This window comes from Ipomoea triloba, chromosome 6 (genome assembly GCF_003576645.1).
Source record: "Ipomoea triloba cultivar NCNSP0323 chromosome 6, ASM357664v1".
Classification (NCBI taxonomy): domain Eukaryota; kingdom Viridiplantae; phylum Streptophyta; class Magnoliopsida; order Solanales; family Convolvulaceae; genus Ipomoea; species Ipomoea triloba.
In genome coordinates this window covers 24,495,658-24,518,773 of record NC_044921.1, presented here as the reverse complement: position 1 = coordinate 24,518,773, position 23,116 = coordinate 24,495,658, and the positions used below count along the sequence as shown (strand labels likewise).

Here is a 23,116-nt window from a genome sequence, read left to right as displayed (position 1 = left end):
AAATTGTTTTTAATCTCTAAATTATATGCCTTTTTTTTTTTTTTAAATGTAAACTCACAGGTGTTCTGTGTCTTTCTCGAATAAATAGACAATCTGAGTTCACCCGAGGAGGCAAATTCAAATTATCTTAAAAAAACTTTTTTGTCTCTTGAGCTACACTTTTGAGTTAATAAATTATATGCTAAGATTGTGTCACAATTAAGTTTTAGTGTACTTAATTTTGACGGTTAAATATTAAATATTTTACTATTTTAAAAATTATTTTCTTAATTTTGCAGCATCTTTGTCCTAAACATTCATTATTTGTATTTCTAAAGTTATAAAATCGATCAAATTCGACTCATTGATACGAGTCGATAATTTAAATTAATTTACATTTATGTGATTCTTAGTGACTATGAATTTTTATTATCATTTTAAAAATTATAAAATTAATTTTATTATACAGAAGAACACTTCAAATTTGTAATAAATAAAATAGAAAAGTTTGAGATTTTGACACTTTAAAAAAAAAATAAACAAAGACCTCTTTTACTTCATATAGTTTACATTTCCCAGCTACAAAAGTGGATACTTCACAATTTGCTAAGAAGAATTAATTATGGAGTACAATCATTCGAACATAATCATTATAAATAATATGTAGTAGTACTAAATACATAACATATACTCATATAGCCAACTACATATGTACAATACACATTTATTACTATTTTAAATGGATGGTAACATGATCGCTTTTATAGAATTATTAAATTGCAAAATATATTATAATACTTTAGTACTAATATCTTTAAAATAAACAAAACACTTTTGATGCGAACCTGATTGATCTAATCTTCTCTCCACACTCTAATCTAAATAATATTTTAAAATGATTTATTAGGCTAGGCGAAATCCAATTGGGAGGTTTAACTTGAATTGGAAAAAGAGTTAATTTTTGAGAAATAGAAACAACACCACAAATGAGGTTCACAAGCAGAGTACAACCATATAAATGAGATAATTATAAAGAATAGGATAAACTAATTCTAACTAACAAACTAAGATAAGCATGAATAACAAACTAATTTTAAGATAATCATCCTAATTAATTAATAAAACTAATTTTAAAATATTCTAAAAGTTTACATGGCCACAGCAACTTTTTAACTCCATATAAAGTTGATACCTCTCTTTAGTAGAGAGGTGCTTGGAGAGTTGGAGTGACCATGATGGCAAGTCATTCCCATATTGGAATTGTTGTTGCTTACAAACATTGATGGCTTCTAGAATGCTGAGTTGATGATAGCTTACAAACCCTTAGCATTGAGTGGACGCTAAGTTATTTAAACCGTTCATAAATGGATTGAGCTCCATATACTTAAAAAGTAGAAATTTTTGGATAATGTAGGAATACATTTTCTTCATATTCTTATCATTAATTCTCTCTAATTATAATTTATATTGCAGCAATATATTGACCCATAGCTCCAAACAAAAAGTCAAACAAAGATCAATATATATAGAAGCTTCCCTTCCATATTTCCATTAACTATTATTATTTTTATGTTATATTTATCCTAAGTTTTCAAGCCTTGATGTCAGGTTTGACTATTTCCCAGCTGGATCAGATGCAGCAATCTAAGCACTAAATAAGAACCACTCTGCTCCCAGTTTTCTCTTTGTTTATCAAAGTTATCCCAAAACAACATTCCACATATTCATCTCCTCCCAGAGATAAGAAGAAGAACTGCAAAACCCTTTAGTTTCTGAATATGTTTAGTCTATGTATTTGTGGAAGCTCTCATCTTCAAACTGATGAAGATGACATGTATATTCTTAGCCCATCTTCAACCCCCAGGAGGGGGTCAAAGAAGGGCACATTTTATAGGGGGAGAGGGATCAACAACCCTTATGCTAATCGCGGCCTCGACAAGTTCTCTGCACTCTTGGCTGATCTTGAAGGCCTGAAGCAGAAAATCTACACACAGATGGGCTCAGATGAAATCTCCTTTGTCCGCTTCGCCTTCTTGAACTCCAATCATGTCAAGCCCATTATTGTCAAGTCAAAGAACAAGAAACAAGGTGCAGCAGACCAGGATGAAGCTGAGCAGAATGTGGTTCAGTCCACAGGTGAAGCTCAAGAAACTGGTGGTGAAGAGAAGAGGTTGGGCAAGAGTGTTTCTTGGAAGAAGATGAATTATGTCATGAAGTGGGAAAACTGGAAGAAGCCGAGGTATTACTTGCCTGTGGCTATAATCTTGATTTTGGCTTTGTTGGCTGTTTATGGAAGGTCGTTTGCAGTTATGTGTACCTCCATTGGATGGTATGTAATTCCCACCATTAGAGAGAGTTCATCTTCAAGCTTGAGCTCCACAAAGCAGAAGAGGAAGAGGGATTTCTCCAGAAAACTGAGCTGCAAAACTGTTGTTAGTACAAATTTAAGCAATGGGAGAGGCTTCTGAGTTCTGAGTTTCATCTTCATGTTAAGGTTTTTCTAGTGTGAATTCTTGATTTTTCTTTCTTTTTTTTTCATGAATGTAAATTCTTTTTAAGGTTGTTGAACTCGGTCATATGTTCTTTGGTGAGTTCCATGGATGTCACTGTTGTGAGCCTTCAAGTTTCTAGATGAAGTCATCATTAAAATGTGCACAGTGCACTCATCCTTCAAATTTTCAAACTTGAACAACTTACTATAAAGACTTGCTACAATGAGAAAAACATTTTTACATTCATTACATGTGTCTGATTGTTTATATTTGACTTGTATATATTGGATTGTTTTTGACAAAAGTCAATAGTATCACTCCACAATCTCTTGTCGAGCAAATAACTCCAGCTTCTTAATGAGAGCATACTCGAGCTCAAAAAGAAAAGCCATCCCAAAAGACTAACCAGACACTACGTTTCTTGAGTGAATGTGAAATCATATCACAATGCATTTTTTTAATATTAATATTTATATATCTATAATCAATACAATTTGTACATTTTATATTTGTTCAACCAAGTGGGGTGGTGGATCAGAATTGCCTTCCACGGCCAGATGGGTAAATTTCTATTCTAGCTTCCCCCAATTGACCTTAAGAGCTATATTCTATTACTTTCAAATGGTCATAGAAACACAGGCAGAGAGTTGAGATAGCACAGCTACAAACACAATCCACAATAATCTTATAGAAATTGTACTAAAAGTGCTGAAAATTTTGTGATGATCCATTGTGCAGAAACAGGGTGATAGAATACCTTCCAAATGCAAGGTTTTCTAAAACTTGAAGTTGACCCAAATCTCTGGCTGTCATGCAGACCACAGATCATCGAGAAAGAAGTGAGGTCATTTGCTTGTTTGACAAACCAAGTAAAAAAATTTCCTTGGCAGACAGTTCAATACAGGATCAGTAGTACAATTACTACTAGTACAAATATAATGGTGCTGAAAAGAATACAAAGGGGAATTTTTTTTTCAAAAAATACTAACCACTTCCATAGTCAGCTTGCACAGGTTAAGATTTTCAATTTTGAAGCATCATTCCTGCAACTCAAGAAGAAGAGAATTAAGTAAGTCATGCAAATCTTATTTAGCGATTTTAAGAACTAAATCTGGGCTTGTGATTAGTGCATGCTTTCATGTATACTTGTAGAAAGTTGGAGAATAGATGCTAGAAGCCTAGAACAAATGTGGGGCTTATGAAATCAAAAGCAATGACAGCTTCATGCTAGTAAGCACCAACACAAATTTTCAAAATTAGAAAAGAAAGAAGCTTAGTTGACAACTGACAAGGAATGGGAGAATCGCACTAACAGCTTATCTTGTCTGGAAACAAAAAGTGTTCAGTCATTTGCAGTAGTAACATATTTACCAACAAACCTTAAATCTCTTTCTGCGGCCATCCTCATAACTAAAGTTGCGTGATCGACTCCTAGGTGCTTCATCTCTTTCATTCAGTGCTTCCCTCGCAGGCACCCATCTATTTCTTTCTCCTGTTTGATTTTCATCATTTCGGAAGTATCCATCCTTATCCCAAGTGACATCATAATCAGCTCGCAAACGTGACCCTTGCTGCATAAATTACCAAATTACCAATTATGTGATTATCACCCTAATATTTTTAATTTGCAGTTCAATTGCATAATTGTCACACACATTTATGCAAATGTAAGTTCACATGCAAATAGAAAGACCAGCCTTCAGGCACTAAAAAGAGGAGGGAAAATATGGAAATACATTTAGGTAAGATTGCTCTATTTGCATATCATCAAAAGGAAATATGTAATACCTTTTGCAATGAACGGCCACATAACGCCTTCAAAGCATTGCAGAAGTCCTTGTGCTTCTTGAACCGAACCACAATCTTACATTGGAGTCCTGAAATAATGTCCAGCCCATCCTCTTCTACATCCTTACCAACATAATTGTCCTCAGCCACGTCAATGTTCCTATTGAATGAAAAGATTAAAGCAAATAGAAAGTAATAATGACTAGTCAATCTCTAATATCAATTACAATTCTAGAAAGAAAATGCACACCGCATCTTGAGTAATAAGCTTTTGCACCCCCCACTTCCCCTGCCCCCATTTATAATTATACCTTGGAAAAGTTTTGCAAGTATAGCAAACAATATTCATCCTTTTGGTCCCGTAGAATTTCATGTTAACTATTTGCAATGCATAAACCAATAATCCTGTGGAAGCTTGTCATTTTGTGCCAAGGATACACTTCCTTGATAAAAACATTTGAGATTTGCTTGTTAAAAACTCTAATTAAAAAATATTAAACAAAAAGGTGAAGCGTTGATTTTTTCATTTTTAATATAACATTACCATATAACCAAGAAGGATTGCGATTCTTATCTTGAAAATAAGACTATATCAATTAAAATTCAAAAGATCGCCTTAATAATTACTCAAGATCATTGGCAAAGTACCCAAGCAGAGTATCAAACTAAAAACTATCACGCACACCTAATATTCCCAAATGTTGAAAAAATTGTATGGCTGACTAGCATGGAAGGCTTCGAAGACACCCTTGTCTCAGCAAACCACCTTGATGGCAAACCTCTCAACACAAGTGTATCTGGTTGCATACTTGAACCCCTTTGATATCCTACAGAATGTAGATAATAGTGAATGGCATTAATTGACTTCAACAGTTTAGAATAAACTACCGCCACCAAAGGTGTGAAAAGAAAAGGAGAATCAAAATAATAGGGCAATGGACATCAATAATCAGTACCAAAAAAATATTATTATGAGCTTGATCTTGCAATTACCAGAACAGAAATCTAGTATACACAATACAATAACTCCATCTCTCCAAACACAAACAAAGTGGCAAACCTCCATACAGCTAGACACTGATTAAGTGATTAGTACAGAATTATAGCTTTTCCGAATTTCACCTTAGCTGATGTTTAATTATGGATTTATGGACAAGGCCATACATAAACAGGTAGAAAACATCATTTATCAAACATAAACAATCACAAAGGTTCATATGCACTTGTGTGGAAGGTAATTCATTTAATCAAAGAAGCCAATGCTACATTAGAATAGGGAAGGCTCATAATGCACAAAACTTATATTGTCATAAACGATTGAAACTATACAAACCTCGGCCGCCAAAAGCAGCAATCTCTTCCCATTCTTTCTTCATCCCTTCGAAATCATCCGACGCCGGCAGCACAGCACTCAGCTTGAACTTAGTTCCTTCAATGTTGACCTCCATACCATCCATTCTCTCCACAATTCCTCTCCTCCACTCCAGGAAGTTCTTCTCGGCTGCCTTAACTTCATCCTTCTCATCATCATACTGCGATTTCGAGGCCAAGAGCTTCGCCAGAAACCCTAGGTCCCGAATACAGAGGGTGCCGCGAGCAACCGGGTCGTCGCGCTTGCGCTTGTTGAGGTCCTTGAATCTCCGGACTTCGAGGTCTTCCTCTTGGACGGTGACGGAATGTGTGTTCTTCAGGTAATCGATCAGTGACCGCTTCAGCTTCCACTCGTCGACCGGCGATACCGACTTGTCGGCCCGTGAGACTGTGAGTAGGAGCTTGACACGTGGGACCAGTAAAAGTCCGCTTTCGAGCTCTACGGTTTCCGTTGGCCGGAGAAATTCTAAGGATCGATCGCTCATCTTCTTCTTCTGTGCCTCGGTGGCGCGACGGATCTAGTCAGCTTCTGCGCTATTCAGACGGGTTAGAATAAATATTCAACAATAAATATTAGCACATAGACCCTCCGAGAATTAACAGAATCCTAAACGGCATTGGGTTAGAACGAAAGAATTAAGGAAAAAAGAAATTGTAATTTAGTTAGAAAAAAGTAGAGTAAAAGTTTAAATTACAGTGTTTAGTATATATAAAAAGAATTACAGAAAATTGAAAAAAAAATAAATAATACAATGACTGAATGTCTTTATGTAAGAGAAAATATGAATGGATGAAAATAATAATACTCTCTAACTCAATGCTGAATTACAATTCATAGAGGAAGGTCTTGAATTGCAATTTAGCAGATGAATAGAATTACAATATTTCCAATCAAACAATATAATTTTGGGTTTCAACAAATTTCGATTCAATTGCAACAAAATTACATTCAACAAAGGGAGCTTGACTGCAAGACCCACCCGTCGAGCAGGGACGAAAGTCGGCCTTTGTGATCCGACGGTGCCGAGTGGAGGGGCCGTCGCTCGGATAAAAGTTACTCTAGGTATCCTTTGGTGCAATTAAGGGGGCGAATCCCAACAACAACATAAGCCCCTTGGGGCAATTTAAGGGGCGGATTCCTTAACAACCCACCCGTGCGTGCCTTGTACCTTGTTTTTATATAGTTTAGTTGTACTACAAGACTACAAGTGATAGGTACTAGGTACCGGCCTTCAATCTTAATCGTGCCCGTTATCCACCTCAAACTCTGCAAAAAACATCGACAAACAACAATGGGTTGCTTCGATTGCTTCACCGGAGGAGCAACCAAGCGGAGAGAAGAAGAACGATTAGCTTCCGAGCAAGCTCGCGCCATGGCCGCCGAAGCTGCCCAGAAAAGGCTATTATTATTCTCTCTCTCTCTTTACTTATTTATGTTTCCTTAGCTTTCTTCTTCAAACCAAAAGCCCAATAGATCAAACTTGTAACCTTGTAGTTATTAAGTCAACAACCTGATTGCTCTTATTGAAAATTGAACTTGTAATTTTGTGGTTATCAAGTCAACAATCTGACGTGCAATATAATCACCATTTTTGCAGGCAAGAGCAATTTGAACAATCTGCTGCAGGAAGAGCTGCGAGGGCTCAGATGGCAGCAACTGCCAAGCAATCTGCAAATACTAACAAAGGAGAACCAGTTCTCAAGGTTTTGAAATTGTTCATTTAAGTTTGATCCTTTTTTTTTTACTGTCAATACTGGATATTGTGTTTCATTTGCTGTCTTTGTATTACTTTTATGCAGTGGCAAATGGGATGATGCTTTCTACTGGATGCATTTGTGTAAAGAGTTTGGAAAGGAGAAGAGAAAAATGTGTAAAGATGTTCTTATCCACTTTCTTCTGATTCCTAACTATCAATGTTTATAATTGTGAAAAGATGCTTAAAAGATTGCAAAAATGCTCAGGTTCTGCCTCATAAAGATCCTTTTTTTTTCCATTGATTGATCAAAGTGCTGACAGCATTTACAGATAAATTACATATCTAAAGACTATGAACAAGTCGTAGGAAATAATCAATGGTGAGTATTTTCAGTTGAGAATCTCTCGAGTTCCTAAGATCGTCTGTCAAACAAAACTTTGAACTGGTGCGGAGAGCTTCAGCTCGTGTGCAGCTTGGAAAAAGTCTGCAGCTTGCTGTGCTGAGCCTTCCATTTTCGAGAGCTTTCCGAGGCTGAACCATGCGTCGTGACATGTGGGCTCTATTCTCAGAGCGTTCATTAGCAAGCTTCTCGCAATGGGGAATGCCTGGCTACTCGCCATCTTCATGAGCAATTCGGCTGTGGACACTATGCTGGGAACATAATCCGGGTCGATTGACAATGAAAACGAGAAGGCGACTAGGGCTTCTTTGTATCTCTCTTGAGCTTCAAATAATGCACCTGTAAGTAAGTTTTCGGAACCATTTAGTGATCGAGAAAGAAATGGGGAAAATGTTTTTTTGTGCTCGAGAAGTTGAACTATAGACCTGTTGTGTGCCAACTCTGAGGCAAATAAATGTCAATTGACTTAGCCTTGTCGATACAGACTTGTGCATCTGGCCATGAATCTTGATCGATATAAATCCTGGCCAAATCTAGCCAAGCTTCGACTTCCAATTTTGTATCAGATAGTACCTATATATCGAGGAGATAATGTTAGACGCAATGTAGATATACTTTTGGAATTAGAACTTGAGAAGTAGGAGTATCAAGTATGCACCTCGTGATCCATCCCCGATTGTCTCTGAGCTTGAATCATAGCGAGCAAGATCCTGTAAGTCTCCATGGCCTGATTGGGGTGTTGTCGAGCTATCTGAAGAACAGCTTTCAACTTCAGGAATTGCAGCTGGTCAATCTGCCCGGTCTCATCTAAAGCGAGATCAACTATGGCTTCGGCGTCTGAGAATCTCTGCTCAGCTGAGACGATTAGGGCCAAAAGCTTCCACCCTTTGGCTGTGCTTCCAGACGTCATTTCAGAATACCGCAACGCATTGTCAAAAGCGGGAGTCAAGTTCCTCTGGGTTGCGTATTCCAATCCAAGGCTAAACACGGTTTCTGCATCCTCCTTACACAGCATAGCGGCTTGGGTCAGAGAGTTCAACGACTGTGTTTGGTAAGAGTTTCTTTCGGAATCTGAAACCGAGATCTTAGCAGCATTTCCATAGCAGACACCAAGAAACTTTCGAGCCTGGGACAGTAAATGCTTGTTCTGATTCATGGTTGAGTCAATCGCTCTACGAGCAAAACTAATCCCCTCGCGACTTTTACATGGATCTTGAGAACACAGCTTTGCTCCCAGCAGGAGAGATGGAATATGAGGCTCATGCTCGGCTTCTGAAGAACCAGAAACTTTTCTCAGAAGGTTCAGCGCTGTTTCGTTCTGGCCTGCAGCACTGTAACAGAGAGCAAGAAAGTACCATCTCTCGGCTCTGGTTTTCACCCCGGGAAGAATCTGCTCAACGTTGTCTGCCAGAGACTCGAATTCTCCAACTACTGTCAACGCAAAAGTTAAATGATCCATAACTTCTGAATCCCATTCAATTTCACCCTGCTGAATTTTCCACATGAGCACAAACAGCAATAGGATAGCCTCCTCCATGTTATTCTTAGGAGGCGTCGAACACCAGATTTTGAACCGGGGAGACAGATCCACTTCGACGCCTGCAAAGAGTAACGCGATGGCTAGATCCTTTTGCATACTGGCCAGCCTTTTCGCATCCAAATTCCATGGCTTCACAAGAGCCCTTCGATACGAATTCACAGCTTCATCTATCAACCCTTCCTGCACCCATAGCTTGGGCAGCAACTCCAGCGCTTTGTGAAACATCTCCTGCAACTTGCAGTCTTCCCCAACGCCCTCCGACATCCCATTAGGAAACGCAGAATCGACTATATCAAGAATCGCTTTACACTCTCGAGCAGCATCTGATGAAGGCAGGAATCCCAAAACAGAAACATCAGAATCTTTTTTTTTTTTTTTGAATACAACTGACCCTATTACACTGTAGTATCTGTTCATCTATACTTTCTCAACATGTTGAAGCACAAAGAGTCAACATCGCCACTACTGAGGCTCGATTTCATGATCTCTCATATGGGAGAATCACTCCATGCCATCTGAGCACAAGGTGCTTGGCAGAAACATCAGAATCTAACAGGTAACAAATTTGAAATTCCCCACCCATTCAAACAACTATCATCATGAAATCCAGTTCACTTCCAGGTTCTACAAACACCCTTGTTCTTTGCATTCAAACACACATAAAGCACAGATTTTGACAGTCTCTAAAGAATGCAAATTCCCTACACATATGCACAGAATAGGAGAAAACTCTACCTCTAATTCGCCCGAGTCCAGCTAATGATTTGGATTTAAGCAAGATTGCTTCAAGAAGTAGACTCACTGAATGCAGTGACATCACCCCAGAAACCACAATTTCACCCTTGCCACGCGGTTTTCGTGGCCTAGTTCTCTCAGTTATGGCCTTGGACATTCTTGGTGACAAGGTTTTAATGTCAATCCCCTGGAAAACTTGAAGGGCAGCATCAAAATTCCCTCTTTGATACTCCAGCCTCCCCAGCAAAGCTCTGGCTTCCTGTATCTCACCGGAAAAACCAAACCCACATTCACAAACAGGTGCAAAACATCAAAATCTTGAATGCCACTAATGTTTTGTCAGTATTATTGTTATTACCTCATAGTTTAAGGAAAGTGCCTCCTTTAATGTAGATTCAACTTCATCAACTTGAGCCTCCTCAAATCTTGATTCCCAATCAGCAGTGCCTGTTCTGGAAGAAAGACCACTCGCCGAGAAATCCCTCGTCGCCAATGACTCCGGCGACTGAGGCGCCGGCTCCGGCTCCTCAAATTTGAATTGCTCACCGGAACAAGCACACAGCATCTTCCTTCTCCGGCAATGAGCTCTCCCTGTTAAAAATGCAAACTTTATAGAGTTTTTTTCAGTTTAAACTCAAGTCCAAGAAATCTGAGAAGGAAAAAGAACTTATCCCAAAGAAGGGATCAGATAACAATGGTGATCTATTGGGATAGCAAAGAGCCAAAAGATTTCAATGAGAAATTTCCAGCAAAGAGGGCAGGCCAGAAGAGAAGCATAAAATCTAAATGGAACAGAATTAGCAGAAGGAATATTAGAATATAAATGGAAGAACGTTAAGAAAAAGACAAGAAAAAGCATAGGGGCGACACAAACAAGAGCAAGAAGAGAGAGAGCTTTGGGCTTACCAACAACAAATCAATATTTTGGGTTTAGCCAGTCATCAGCCATTGTTAGCCATGAAAGCAACATCTGAGAAGAAGTCTCTGTGTTTTGACAAGCATTATTTTTGGTTAGTGTGGAAGTTTTGATAATGGAATGGGGTTAAATGTCAAATCCACATGATGGGATATTTTGAAATTTTCTATCACCCCTCTAGGCCTCCACTCACCCTTTCTTCTTGAAAGTATATGTGTTTTTTAATTGCTTGTGTGTAGAGAAGTTTGCACCCAGCATTGGTAAAAAGATGATTGCAGAAACTCTAGCTGGTCATAGATTCCAACTTCTTTTTTTGCTCTTTAATTGGATTGTTTGAGTTTTCTAGAATGCTGGTTTCATACTTTCATGGGTTGGAAAACACATTGATTTGGGGAACCCACCCTTATCTACTCCAATTGATACTAAATACTTTGATTTATGGGATAACCTGCAGTTCAGATGAAACTCGGCTCGAGACTCTAGTTAATAAAGAACCATAATAAATAAATTAACTTAGGTTGTTTATAGCTAACCGAATCAAACTAAGAATGTCAAAAGGCTGTTCCTGAAGTTGAACTTGAAACCTTATAGTTATCAAGTCAACAACCAGAGTAATACTCTTAAGAGTTAAAAGATTAATACATTTTATCCAAAATTGTTCTTAATCAAAGATCAATATTACTATAATGTCAAAAACTATAGCTTATAACATATATGTTTTTCATGATAACATGAGGGGGAGAGTTAGAAGGAAAAGAAGATGTTTAATTTAAGTCTGATTATTGTATTTAGGAGTCTAATAAAGAAAAATTCACATGGACCAATGAAGATGCAGAATAATAAAAAAACAAAGATTACATGTTTGGCATGTGACTTATCACTGGCGGATTCTTTGTAGCCTGGCAGGGACCAGCCACAAGAATATGCATTGAAGTATGGAATAACTGGAATGCCCCTTTCACACTATCACAACTCACAACAAGCTTAAACACAACTGCTAATATCCCCCCACCATTGAGTATAATCACAAATCATAAACTTAATTTTTGTTATAACCTAGGTATCCTGAAACCCGGTTCATAGAAAGTAACACAAGACTGTATACTTCTATGCACAGAGCACAACTCATACCCAGATCTCTAATGTTTATGACAGGAATTGAACTTCACCCTATCAGTGTATAATAAATTTTAAACTAAAAATAAAGTGTCCACATAATTCTCTGCAAACAGTGTGTGGGCTTGTGTTTGAAGCTGGATATTGAAATGAGTTTGAAAGGATGAATGGTGTTTTAGGGGAAAATGGCATCATGGGCACATCATTAGCAAACAACCAACTTTTTTTAATGTGCTTTTTGTCGACTTTTAGTACGCCATCTTCACTGGCCTCCACATTGTCACGGTGCTCGAGGATAATGCCTCCATCGCTTCTACGATTCGTCAAATCTCGTACCACTACACTGCAGGTTTTTTGAATTCAAAAAACAATGTCGTACTCCATTCTTCCCTGTCTAGTCTAATTTGATATGTTGGGGCGAAATTCAAAGATGCGAAACAAACTTCGATAAGATTATTGATCAGTAATAATACTACTGAAGCAACTCCAATCTAATTGGTTCGGTCAATTGACTTGATAATCATAAAATTTCAAATTTACTTCTTGTACAAGTTGCCTATCTCATTGCGGTCGTTAATAACTCCTATCTCTCAATTTAATTTACACTATTAATTACAAATTTTGAAAAGAATAGATAGTTGATTAATGCATTAGGTGAAATTTTTCCATATGTCAAATTAGGAAGGCTAACCAAAAGTAATTAAGTGCTTTAGCTAGATAAAAGTTGGTGGTGTGGTAGGAAAACTTTGTCATTTACCACAAATAAAAGTTGTATGATTTTGCCAAGTCAAAGGTGCATGAGAAATTATGACACAATTGTGCACCTTTGATGCATAATGGACAGGTACCCACCCACCCACCTAATAAATGTTTAAATACACACTCATATTATCCACTGCTATTAACTGTTAATTATTATTTGAGTCATAGAGGTAGTTAGTAGCTCTTTGATGAATTGATTCATTTGTGTATATGGTTGACTGTTGACACAACCGTATCCCTCATGAATTGACAATTAATAATGGCTGTGTGGTACACTAAACTTGATTGGGCCAGTAATCAACCCGAAATGGGCCATCAAAATAAATATCCACAAAAATCTATCTCATATGGGTTTAAATGGGCCACTTTAAGCTATTTTATATGGGCTTTCAAATTTGATGGTTATAGTCTCTCACTTAATGTTAATTGAGGCAAATTATACCGTGCACCACGGTGCACATAGCAATGTGCACAACGTACGTAAACGATGTCGTTTTGAGCATTGTAAACTAACCGTCCCTTTTTTTGGAAATCAAGTTTCCCGTTTCGGCCGATCTGTGTATTTATGTTAATATTATGTGTATTCTAGGTAATCGTTATGTGTAATCCAGACAATCATTATGTGTATTTTAGGCAACCGTTATGTGTATTCATGTTAGTAACACATGTTGTGATGTGTTTGTGCATTCGAATGTTTAGGAGGATGAGTTCTATGTATTTTGTGTCAATATTATGTGTATTCATGTTATTAGCACAGATTGTGATGTGTCTGTGCATTCGAATGTTAGGAGTATGAGTTCTGTGTATTTTGTATCAATATTATGTGTATTATGGACAAACATTCTGTGTATTCTAGGCAAACGTTCTGTGTATTCTAAATAATGATTATGTGTATTATTGATAATGAATTCCCTGAAATCATTCGCGTCCGCGTTCACTAACATCGAAATGACGTCGTTTTGGACCAGGGTGCACATTGCTATGTGCACCGTGGTCCACAATATAACGATCGGTTAATTGATGAAAATTGTATTAGATGGTCAAAAGTCAATTAAATAAAAATATAAGGACTAAAACGTGAAATGCCACGAATAGTCCTATGACGGCAAAGCAGAAGAGCAAAGATTTGAGCTTTGGCGATTCTGATTTCTTATGCATATGTATGTGTGATTGATATCAATATATGTTGTGTGTTGGGTGTAGAATTTATACATACAGAGAGACTGTGGCGAATTGAATCCGGCCGGGCTGTTGTGGCGGTGGATCTAAGCAGTTGGTGGAAGCCGGGAAGGATGCGAGGAAGAAGATGTGGAAGGAAATCAGGGATAGAGAATCAGGGAAACTTCGACCTAATTCGTACAGCAACCGAGTTAAGTTGAATCGACTCGCTGCTCTTCAGCTCTCAAATCACAAAGAGATCGTCTCCCCTCACCGCGGCCCCGTTAACTCTCTTCAGGTTCGCCCCAACTCAATCGCCTTGATCACTGCGCGTTACACAATTTCACACCAGGAATCCCTATGAATTTGAGCTGTAGATTACTTGAATTTACTAATATTAACTGAATTTGAGAGGATTAGAACTTTAAAGCATATAGAAAATTGTGATTAACCGAATCTATTTGTGCTCATTTTGTGTTTGATGGAAGGATGGTGTAATTAGAGTAATTTAATATAAGATTCTTCAGGGGAATGAAAATCTTTCTTAATTGAGCTTTGTATTTAAGGAAAAGGTTTGAAATTTAAATATATAACTGAAGTGAAGGCAGAGTTGTATAGGTTGAAATATGTTATTCGGTTGTTGCCGTTTTCTGATAGGATCTGTTGTTGAAAATTATGTGGGGTGAAACTTGCATTTTGTGGCCATTTATTTTGATCACAAAATCAGGTTGATTTGACAGAGCAAAGGTATTTACTATCCTGTGCTTCGGATGCATCAGTTGCTGTTTATGATGTCCAACGTGCAACAGGTCATGAGGGAGGTGGATTGATCGCTAAGCATAAGCCCCTTTTTGTTGTTGACAAACGACATGAACAGGGCCACAAATATGCCGTTTCTACAGCCATCTGGTATCCAGTTGACACTGGCCTGTTTGTCACTGGCTCATATGACCACCGCGTTAATGTATGGGACACAAATACAACACAGGTAGTGTAGGTTTGTTATTATGTTCATCTTACAGTATTCTTCCCCCTCCTCTATATATTCATGACAATGTTTTAAAACTCATTCTTCTTTAGGTGGTGGTTAATTTTAAAATGCCTGGAAAGGTTAATAAGACTGCCATGTCTTCTCTGGCAACATCTCATATGCTTATTGCCGCTGGAACTGAAGATGTACAAGTTCGGCTTTGTGATATAGCTTCAGGGGCCTTTGCTCACACTTTGTCTGGTCATCGTGGTATGCTGAGATTTGTGTAAAGTTGTTTTTACAAAATATTTATGACTTAGTTCTTAAGCTACATAATATCCTTCTGGGGAACTTCTTATTCATCAATAATAAAACCTGATTTGCAATAAACTCATCAACCAATCCTTAGGTATAAGTTTAGAACATCAAGAAGAGGTTTATCTAAACCAGCTAATATGCAATAATGCAACAGCTTATGTTCATTTTCTTGGAAAGGGGATGCAGTCATGAAGATTTAGATCCTAGAATGTGCATAGGGTCTTCTGGCTATGGCATCATTGATTGTTGGAATTAATAGGAATTATTTTTCTCATGGCAGATGGAGTGATGTCAGTGGAATGGTCTTCTTCTAGTGAGTGGGTTCTCATGACTGGGGGATGTGATGGTGCAATTCGTTTTTGGGACATTAGGCGAGCAGGATGCTTTCGTGTTTTAGATCAGTCCCATTCTCAGCTTGGAAGACGCCCACCTGTGCTTGCACGTTCTGCTGTGAATAAGGTCTTGATCTCTAGACACTGTTAATAATTATTCAATTGGAAATTATCAGTTTGGAATCTTCTGATGATAAAGTTTATCTCTACTCCATTTTGAAAGCATTTTTCTTTGCCTTCTTAGTTGAGACACCCAAATAACTTTCTTCCTTTATCTTTTTTTACCTCTGTCTTTCTTCTTATATTTCCTTCACTGTTTTTCTCAGAGTTCAACGTCTAAATCTCCATCAGTAAATCAGACTTCATCTTTAAAGTCCCGGCCATCTCAACGGAAAACTGTAATCAGTAACGGTCACAAACAGTCTGTTATTGACAGACAAGTTAGGGGGTCATCGAAGCAGAGATTACATCCAGGGCTGTTGTCGAGTCAGGATCGTGCCACTGCTCATTATGGTGTAGTAAGCAGTTTGAAAGTGACTGATGATGGTTTGTATCTTCTAAGTGCAGGTAGACGTCCTTTTCTTTCTTAATACATACTTTAATTTCATTATCTCTATCTCCATCAAATTGTTTATGAAATTAGTGGATTGTGTCCTATTAGTGTTAAGTTACAACTTTTTATAACTCCAGGCTCTGATTCAAGGTTAAGGTTATGGGATATAGAATCTGGTTGCAATACACTAGTGAACTTTGAAACTGGACGCCTTCAAACCACCAAAGCACTACAAATGGCGATATCCGAGGATTCAACTGCTGTCTTTGTTCCATGCATGGCTACCACTAAAGTAAGAGTTTCAGCAACTCTTCTCAATTAATTTAATTCTAAAAATATTGAACCTCTCCTTAATTCTTCTCAACAATTTTTAAGAGTATAGAGTTTACTTGCATCATATTCTTAGGCATTCGATTTATGGTCGGGCAAGGCAATGATGAATTTCCGTGGGCATTATGAAAATGTAAACTGTTGTTGGTACAATGCTCAGGACCAGGTACAAACCTCTCCTCTCTCCTGCTTGCCACTATAAGACTGACTTTTTACTTTGTTCATAAAATTTTAGGGGTCATTTGGTCCAAAGTTGCTTAGTGAAGGGATTGGCAATCTATTTGCTATACTATCCCAAAGTTTAGCATTACTTATCCCACCTCCTCCGGTCCTCCCAACAACAACATAATACCTCTCCCATAAAATTAACAAGCCTGGGGATAGCTAGTCCAATCCCATAAACCAAACTACCCCTAAACTGGTTTTGGATGCTGGTTCAATCACTGTAACAGTTTTATAGAAACTGATCCCGAGTCAGTTAATCTATACATTTATGATATATAAATATACAAAGACCAACAAATCAAAATTGAGAGATTTTTTCAACTATAGGACATTGAAATTTCTAGCCTGTTAAATTACGTATATTAACTCATTTGCCTTATCTTGTTCCAGAGTGGGGATTCTGGTTCTACCACGGGGTTTATTTAAATTATTTTTCCCTATTGTGGTCGATGATATCATTTTATTTGCTATTATGAGTACTATCAGGCTTGGGATTTGTTTGTAAAATTGGCGATGAACATTATCTGCCTTGTTGCAGGAACTATACACTGGAAGTAGTGATAGGCAAATTCTCGTGTGGTCTCCCCCCAAAACTGTTATTGAAGAATCAGTATGCATTTCAAACCATGCCCCTTTTTTCCCTGCATTTGCTAAGAATGGGGAGACATCATACTATTGATTCAACAAAAGTTACAAAAACTATATTAATGGTGTTCTGGTTGTAATGCAGGAGGGAAAGATGAAACAGCAAAGTATGGTCGCTGATGAAGATTGTTGGAGCGACTGAGGACTATTTATTGACCCGCTGATGAAGATTGTTAGAGCGACTGAGGACTATTTATTGACCCTCAATTTACAGGTTTTGCAAGTTTGTGGAAGAATATGTTTTTTAAAAAAAAAAATAATAATAATAAAATAAATCTTATCTTGCTTGAAGAATGAAGAAACTTTGTGAACAGTTGGAAGCTTTTGTTTGATTGTTTCCACTATGTTGATGAGGTTAAGATTTTGGACTGCATCTTGAAATCATGAACAAAAACATGGCCCTTCAGATCTATATTTGTAAATTTCCCACTTTACCCCTCCCCTTTCTGAGCCCATGGTTCTTGTCTCCACTGCATATGGTTATGTTATCAAATAAATCTTTTGTTTACAACTTCATGTGTCATTCTTAGCTAGATTTTGAACAGATGTCATCCTCAGAAATTATAATTATCATGAAGAGTGTTTTTCACAAAGCTCTAACCAAATTAATGTACATAAAAATATGAAAAAATAAAGAAGTAACAAAAATGAACTTCTATCATATTTTTTTGGTAACAAAGTACTTTAAATGAAAGATAAATGGTATTTTCATGTCTCCTGTGTGTGTTCAAAAGAATCAATATTCAATCCCCCAGTAATCCTAAAAAGAATGAATCTAATGCCCTTCTAACAGCACTGTAACGCCAGCACAAATCATATAGCTATCTATCCTCTTGCCACTAGATCAATTAAAGCTTTTCAAGGGATAAAAGAGAGGGACACACCAAATTTGGGGATTTTATCCATTGCCTTGGTGTCAAACGACCCAGATACTGTCAAGGAAGACTTTGGCTTCAACTCATGCTGTACTAGAGCTCCAAGCTTGCCGTGATTGTTGAGCTTTGCCTTCACGGTTGTGTGAGCATCAACAGCATATGAACATCCCACTGTTAGTGTGCTCTTATTTGCAGAGAATTTTCTTTCCATCTCTCCAACAACAGTTCCTCTCTTTTTCTGGTCCAGATGGTGTAAATATGTTGCCCTCAATGCATCTCCTTTCTCAGCTCTGCACCAGCAAAAATAAAAAGGTTTACATTAAAAAAGTAGTTGTAATTCAGAAATGCTGAGAGCAAAAGACATTGTATGCTTTCTAACACCAAAATCAGCAGAATATTATCTTTCCATTAGCATTGACACTTACAGAATTACAGAAACAGAAAAATTGGGTTTTGTCAAGCTAACACCAGCATTGTATTTTGTAAAGTTACGAACAGCTAAGGCGTAACTAGCTTCTGTGCCAAAGGCAATGTGTGGAGTGCCAATTGTTGCTGAAACATCAATAGCAGGAGACTTGCTCGGACGCATAGCCATAGTGAACCTTGCATGTTCATGGAAATATTGAGCCTCACACTGCAAAATGAATAATTATAAATAAGCAAAGCAAAACAGAACATTAAAACCAAGCAAGCTAATTGAATTGATGACTGTAAAAAGTCCCAATTTAGAAGGTACCTTCACAGATTTAAAATCAGGTAATCTGCATGAAGCAATAGCCTTTGTTGATGGAAGAATATCATTGAAGGTCAATATTGTCAAAATCTGTAATGTAAGAATTGGAGTAAGACCACTATATAATACAGCTGAGGAGCAAAAGAAGTAGGTGGATAGACAGAAAATACATTTGAGTCGGTGTCAATTTTGACATATATTGAATTGTTCTTGCAATCGTACTTTGCTTCCACAGTTCCGGTGGAGAGGCTTCCCTTCTTTGCTAAAACTGAAACAATGGCCTATACACAAAATTAAGATTTCAATACTATTGAGAGAATATGAAAGAAAACAAGGTACAGTCTCTTTATATGGTAAGCGAAAGCAAATAAACCGCTAGAGCAATAGGTTACTAGACTGCAGCAAGTCTTATGGGCTGCTATTAGACATCTTACCAATCAATATGACCACAAAGTTAGCCCCATATCATTCAGTAGTATAATGAAAAAAACAAAAAGGAAAATATATAAGCTTTTTGTTATTTATTATAGCCTTATAGGCATGATTATGCTGTAATCCAGAACAAATATCTATAGTTAAATTTAAATACCTAATATGAAAGATAAAGTAGAACTCTGTTCTAATTGACTAGCGAACCTAATGCACTTAGTCCACAATTTGGAGCTGCAAAGTATCAACTGTATTTTAACAATTTAACACGATTTGAAAGGATTTCAGTAAAAATGGGACCGGAAATAAATAAATGGAGATCCCTTGCTCCCTGCATTTATTTCTAGACACCTCTTCACCATACTTTCTACTCCTGTGTGTTTGATATATGTAAAACCATCATTAAATTGGAGAACTAAAGCAGCCGATTCAAACTTAACAAAATCATTATACTCCCTAGACTCATGAGATTATAAGAGTTTATAATTAATCAGTGATACAAACTAAAAGGAACTGAATAAATTCAAGAACTGATAAATGTAAAATGAATTAGATAAACGATTCAAGTTTAGTGAACTTGAGCAATAGTAGATTAAGATCATAATCCAAACAGAAATTAATAAATTCGAGTTCTCAGGAATCAATATCTTGAGCCTAGTAAAACCAAATCCCTAATCGAGCACACACAGAAACAAGCAAAATCAGTGTAAATAATTTGTTCACAATAAGTTGCTTACAACTCCGTCACGACTTCGAGAAGCGACAGTGAATTTCTGATGGCTACTGTAACCTGTCGTCAAAATTTCTGCAAAAACAGTAGATACATATAATCAAACCAAGCGATTCATCACTCAACCTTAACGATTATATATGCATATACCAAAAAACCACCTACACATACACATAACAAAAGTGTGTATTAGATGTATTTAACGACATAAGGAGAAAATATTACTGTAAATCTTCGTTTACCTTTGGCCTTCTTGCCGAAACTGGAGAAGAGGCCCGGTCCCTCAGAGCTCATTTTTTTGACTGGGGAGGCGGAGGCGGGAGGCGAGAGGCGGGCGGGTGATGAAGAAATGAAGAAGGAAGGAAAAAAATAAAGATTCTGAATATTCAAGAAAGAGAATCTGGCATGGTGGTTAATTTAAATTTATGGGTTTAACCGTTTATTACCATTATTATTGTCTTCTCATTTTTTTTATCCATATTTTTTTTTTGAAGGATTTTTTTTTTCTATATAGTTTCAATTCATATTTAAAATATATGCTTTTTCTTTCTTTTTTAAAAAAGAAAAGAAAAAAAAATCATATGTCGAAATTGACATGTTAACTTTAACTAAGAGCATCCACACCAACAACCTTTTCTTGTTTTTTGTCGGTGAATAAACTTGTTGTTACAGAACAGAACTGATGTCGAAGTCAAAATGAGGAAATGGTAGGAGCTAGTTAAAAAATTAAAAAAATTAAAAAAAAAGCGCTAAAGCACGCGTTTGGGCGCACTTCGCGCCCTAACGCCAGTTGGCGGCCACTCTGACTTTTAAACTAACTTTACTATTTTTTTAATAAAAAGTTGCCAGAATTGTTTTTTTTTTCTTTTTACTATTTCCTCCCTATTATCTTTTCTAATCACACTCACAAAAACTCTTCAAAAAACACATAAATAAATAAATAAATAAATCTCACTATTACATATGCTCTTATAGAATATTTTTTTTCATAAATTTTTAAGAGCCAAGTATGAAAGAGAGAAAAAAAGAAAAGAAAAGAAATACATATGACAATTTTTATTTAAAAAAAAAAAAAAAAAAAAAAAAAAAAAAAAAAAAAAAAAAAAAAAAAAAAANGCGCCCTAACGCCAGTTGGCGGCCACTCTGACTTTTAAACTAACTTTACTATTTTTTTAATAAAAAGTTGCCAGAATTGTTTTTTTTTTCTTTTTACTATTTCCTCCCTATTATCTTTTCTAATCACACTCACAAAAACTCTTCAAAAAACACATAAATAAATAAATAAATAAATCTCACTATTACATATGCTCTTATAGAATATTTTTTTTCATAAATTTTTAAGAGCCAAGTATGAAAGAGAGAAAAAAAGAAAAGAAAAGAAATACATATGACAATTTTTATTTAAAAAAAAAAAAAAAAAAAAAAGAAGAAGAAGAAAAGAAAAAGAGGTCGCTAGCGCAGAACGCGTGCCATGCGTGCTATTTTATTCCAGCGCAGGGCCTACAAAGAGAGCAACGCTTGCAAAAAAAAAAAAAGAAAAATATCCAAAAACTCATCTCGTCATTTGTTCAACTTTCTTATGTTTCCCATTTTAAGGTTGTTGGGATACAGACCCAAGGTGTTCAATAAAATGAGCTAAGATTGAGTTATAATCCGGGGCAGATCCTGAAATCTTCGCCAGTGGGAACAAAAGATTAAAAATCAATGAATAATTTGAAAAAAAAAAAAAACAAAACAAAACACTTAGAGGTCGAAGCATAAATATTGTTGACTAGAGACAAAAAATTAAAATACACCAAAATGATATTTAAAAAAAATATTCAAAACAAAATATGAAATATAATTAATTAGATAAAATTAGAGGTCAAAGCATAAATATTGCTGACTATGGATAAAAAAATCAAAATACATCAAAATGATATTTAAAAATGTTTTTTAAAAATACGAAATATAATTAGTTAGATAAAATACTTGAATAGAAAAACGACCAATAAAATTTCATTTGTACGATTCAAACTCTTACAGCCCGTTTGGTTCGCTGGAAAATATTTCAAGGAAATGGAATTCAAATTCCATGGAAAACAAATTATCAGGAAAATAAATTCCATTGTTTGGTTGGTATAAAAGAAATTACTGGGAATATGAATTCCATTGTTAGGTTGGATTTGGAATGGTAATGAATTATGGATATAAAGACCAATATGCCCTTAACAATTAATAGTGATAATATATTACTCACTCTGTCCCATTTTACCTGTCCTATTTACTATTCATTGGTCAAACCAACTCTTCTTTCTTTTCTTTTTTTTTAATAATTTTTTATTATTTTTAAATTTAATTTTTTATTTTTAATGTAGTTTCTAAATATATAAATTTTATATATTAGTACTAAACTTAATAATATGAAAAATTGGATTAAAAATTACTTCAGTCAAGCCTCGTTAAACGAATCAGACAACCATTTTGGGACGGAGGTAGTATATTATTATTGATGAGGATAAAATAGTCTACTTGCTCTAACTTTCTTCCCAAACTCCATGGAAAACAAAATACCACCTTCCAACTAAAAATTTGTTTTCCTTAACTTTTGGGAACTCAAGTTCCAATGGAAAACATTTTGGGGGTATTTGGCAAACAGCTGATAGCTGATAACTGATAGCTGATTGAGTTTGCTGATAGTTAATAGCTGATTGTGTTAACTGGTTTGACCAGCTAATTGTATTAGTTGGTTATACAAAAGTGTTTGGTAAACTAGCTGTTTACTTTTAGCTAATTGTAGGTAAAATGACCTATAAGGACATTGTGTTAATTTTTTAATTGTTTAAGTACTTTTACAATTTAATAATAATAATAATAATAATAATAATAATAATAATATTATTATTATTATTATTAAATTATTAAATTAGTTGAAAGTTGAAACCTGCCCCCTAACTTATTATTATTATTATTAGAGTTTTTTCCCAAAATGGTCCCTCGACTATTGCTCATTCTCAATTTTGCATTTCGACTTTCAATTACA

At 36.1% G+C, this 23,116-nt stretch overlaps 6 protein-coding genes across 10 annotated transcripts; 3 read left to right on the top strand and 3 right to left on the bottom strand.

Moving 5' to 3' along the window:
* Positions 1 to 1,727: 1,727 nt before the first annotated feature.
* Positions 1,728 to 2,717, top strand: LOC116022906. Its single transcript, XM_031263812.1, has one exon. It carries the CDS (start codon positions 1,758 to 1,760, stop codon positions 2,445 to 2,447), a length of 690 nt encoding a protein of 229 aa, XP_031119672.1. The 5' UTR covers positions 1,728 to 1,757; the 3' UTR covers positions 2,448 to 2,717.
* Positions 1,774 to 6,160, bottom strand: LOC116022904. Of its 4 annotated transcripts, none has more exons than XM_031263809.1 (6): positions 5,593 to 6,160; positions 4,945 to 5,086; positions 4,260 to 4,419; positions 3,851 to 4,042; positions 3,461 to 3,514; positions 1,774 to 2,398 (listed from the first exon to the last, which is right to left on the bottom strand). In XM_031263809.1, the coding sequence occupies exons 1-5, from the start codon at positions 6,113 to 6,115 to the stop codon at positions 3,509 to 3,511; spliced, it is 1,023 nt and encodes a 340-aa protein (XP_031119669.1). In that variant the 5' UTR covers positions 6,116 to 6,160; the 3' UTR covers positions 1,774 to 2,398; positions 3,461 to 3,508. The 4 variants fall into 4 exon arrangements, with proteins under 4 accessions (XP_031119669.1, XP_031119670.1, XP_031119671.1 ...); XM_031263810.1 differs by having other exon boundaries at positions 1,774 to 2,393; XM_031263811.1 differs by lacking the exon at positions 1,774 to 2,398 and adding an exon at positions 2,914 to 3,277.
* A 654-nt stretch (positions 6,161 to 6,814) lies between these two features.
* LOC116022930 lies at positions 6,815 to 7,603 on the top strand. The gene is made up of 3 exons (XM_031263844.1): positions 6,815 to 7,029; positions 7,229 to 7,334; positions 7,431 to 7,603. Exons 1-3 carry the CDS (start codon positions 6,923 to 6,925, stop codon positions 7,443 to 7,445), a joined length of 228 nt encoding a protein of 75 aa, XP_031119704.1. The 5' UTR covers positions 6,815 to 6,922; the 3' UTR covers positions 7,446 to 7,603.
* LOC116022929 (protein NPGR1) lies at positions 7,597 to 11,177 on the bottom strand. 2 transcript variants are annotated; one of them, XM_031263843.1, is made up of 6 exons: positions 10,909 to 11,177; positions 10,361 to 10,593; positions 10,003 to 10,261; positions 8,386 to 9,590; positions 8,153 to 8,300; positions 7,597 to 8,066 (listed from the first exon to the last, which is right to left on the bottom strand). In XM_031263843.1, the coding sequence occupies exons 2-6, from the start codon at positions 10,565 to 10,567 to the stop codon at positions 7,753 to 7,755; spliced, it is 2,133 nt and encodes a 710-aa protein (XP_031119703.1). In that variant the 5' UTR covers positions 10,568 to 10,593; positions 10,909 to 11,177; the 3' UTR covers positions 7,597 to 7,752. The 2 variants fall into 2 exon arrangements, with proteins under 2 accessions (XP_031119703.1, XP_031119702.1); XM_031263842.1 differs by having other exon boundaries at positions 10,361 to 10,609; positions 10,909 to 11,176.
* A 2,711-nt stretch (positions 11,178 to 13,888) lies between these two features.
* LOC116022776 (WD repeat-containing protein ATCSA-1) lies at positions 13,889 to 17,768 on the top strand. Its single transcript, XM_031263641.1, has 9 exons — positions 13,889 to 14,252; positions 14,682 to 14,942; positions 15,035 to 15,194; positions 15,523 to 15,701; positions 15,901 to 16,141; positions 16,265 to 16,419; positions 16,534 to 16,623; positions 17,221 to 17,292; positions 17,413 to 17,768. Exons 1-9 carry the CDS (start codon positions 14,103 to 14,105, stop codon positions 17,467 to 17,469), a joined length of 1,365 nt encoding a protein of 454 aa, XP_031119501.1. The 5' UTR covers positions 13,889 to 14,102; the 3' UTR covers positions 17,470 to 17,768.
* Positions 17,769 to 17,894: 126 nt separating this feature from the next.
* LOC116022777 (mitochondrial outer membrane protein porin 2-like) lies at positions 17,895 to 20,458 on the bottom strand. Its single transcript, XM_031263642.1, has 6 exons — positions 20,337 to 20,458; positions 20,102 to 20,169; positions 19,106 to 19,216; positions 18,939 to 19,025; positions 18,628 to 18,836; positions 17,895 to 18,492 (listed from the first exon to the last, which is right to left on the bottom strand). The coding sequence occupies exons 1-6, from the start codon at positions 20,386 to 20,388 to the stop codon at positions 18,186 to 18,188; spliced, it is 834 nt and encodes a 277-aa protein (XP_031119502.1). The 5' UTR covers positions 20,389 to 20,458; the 3' UTR covers positions 17,895 to 18,185.
* Between the last annotated feature and the right edge of the window lie 2,658 nt (positions 20,459 to 23,116).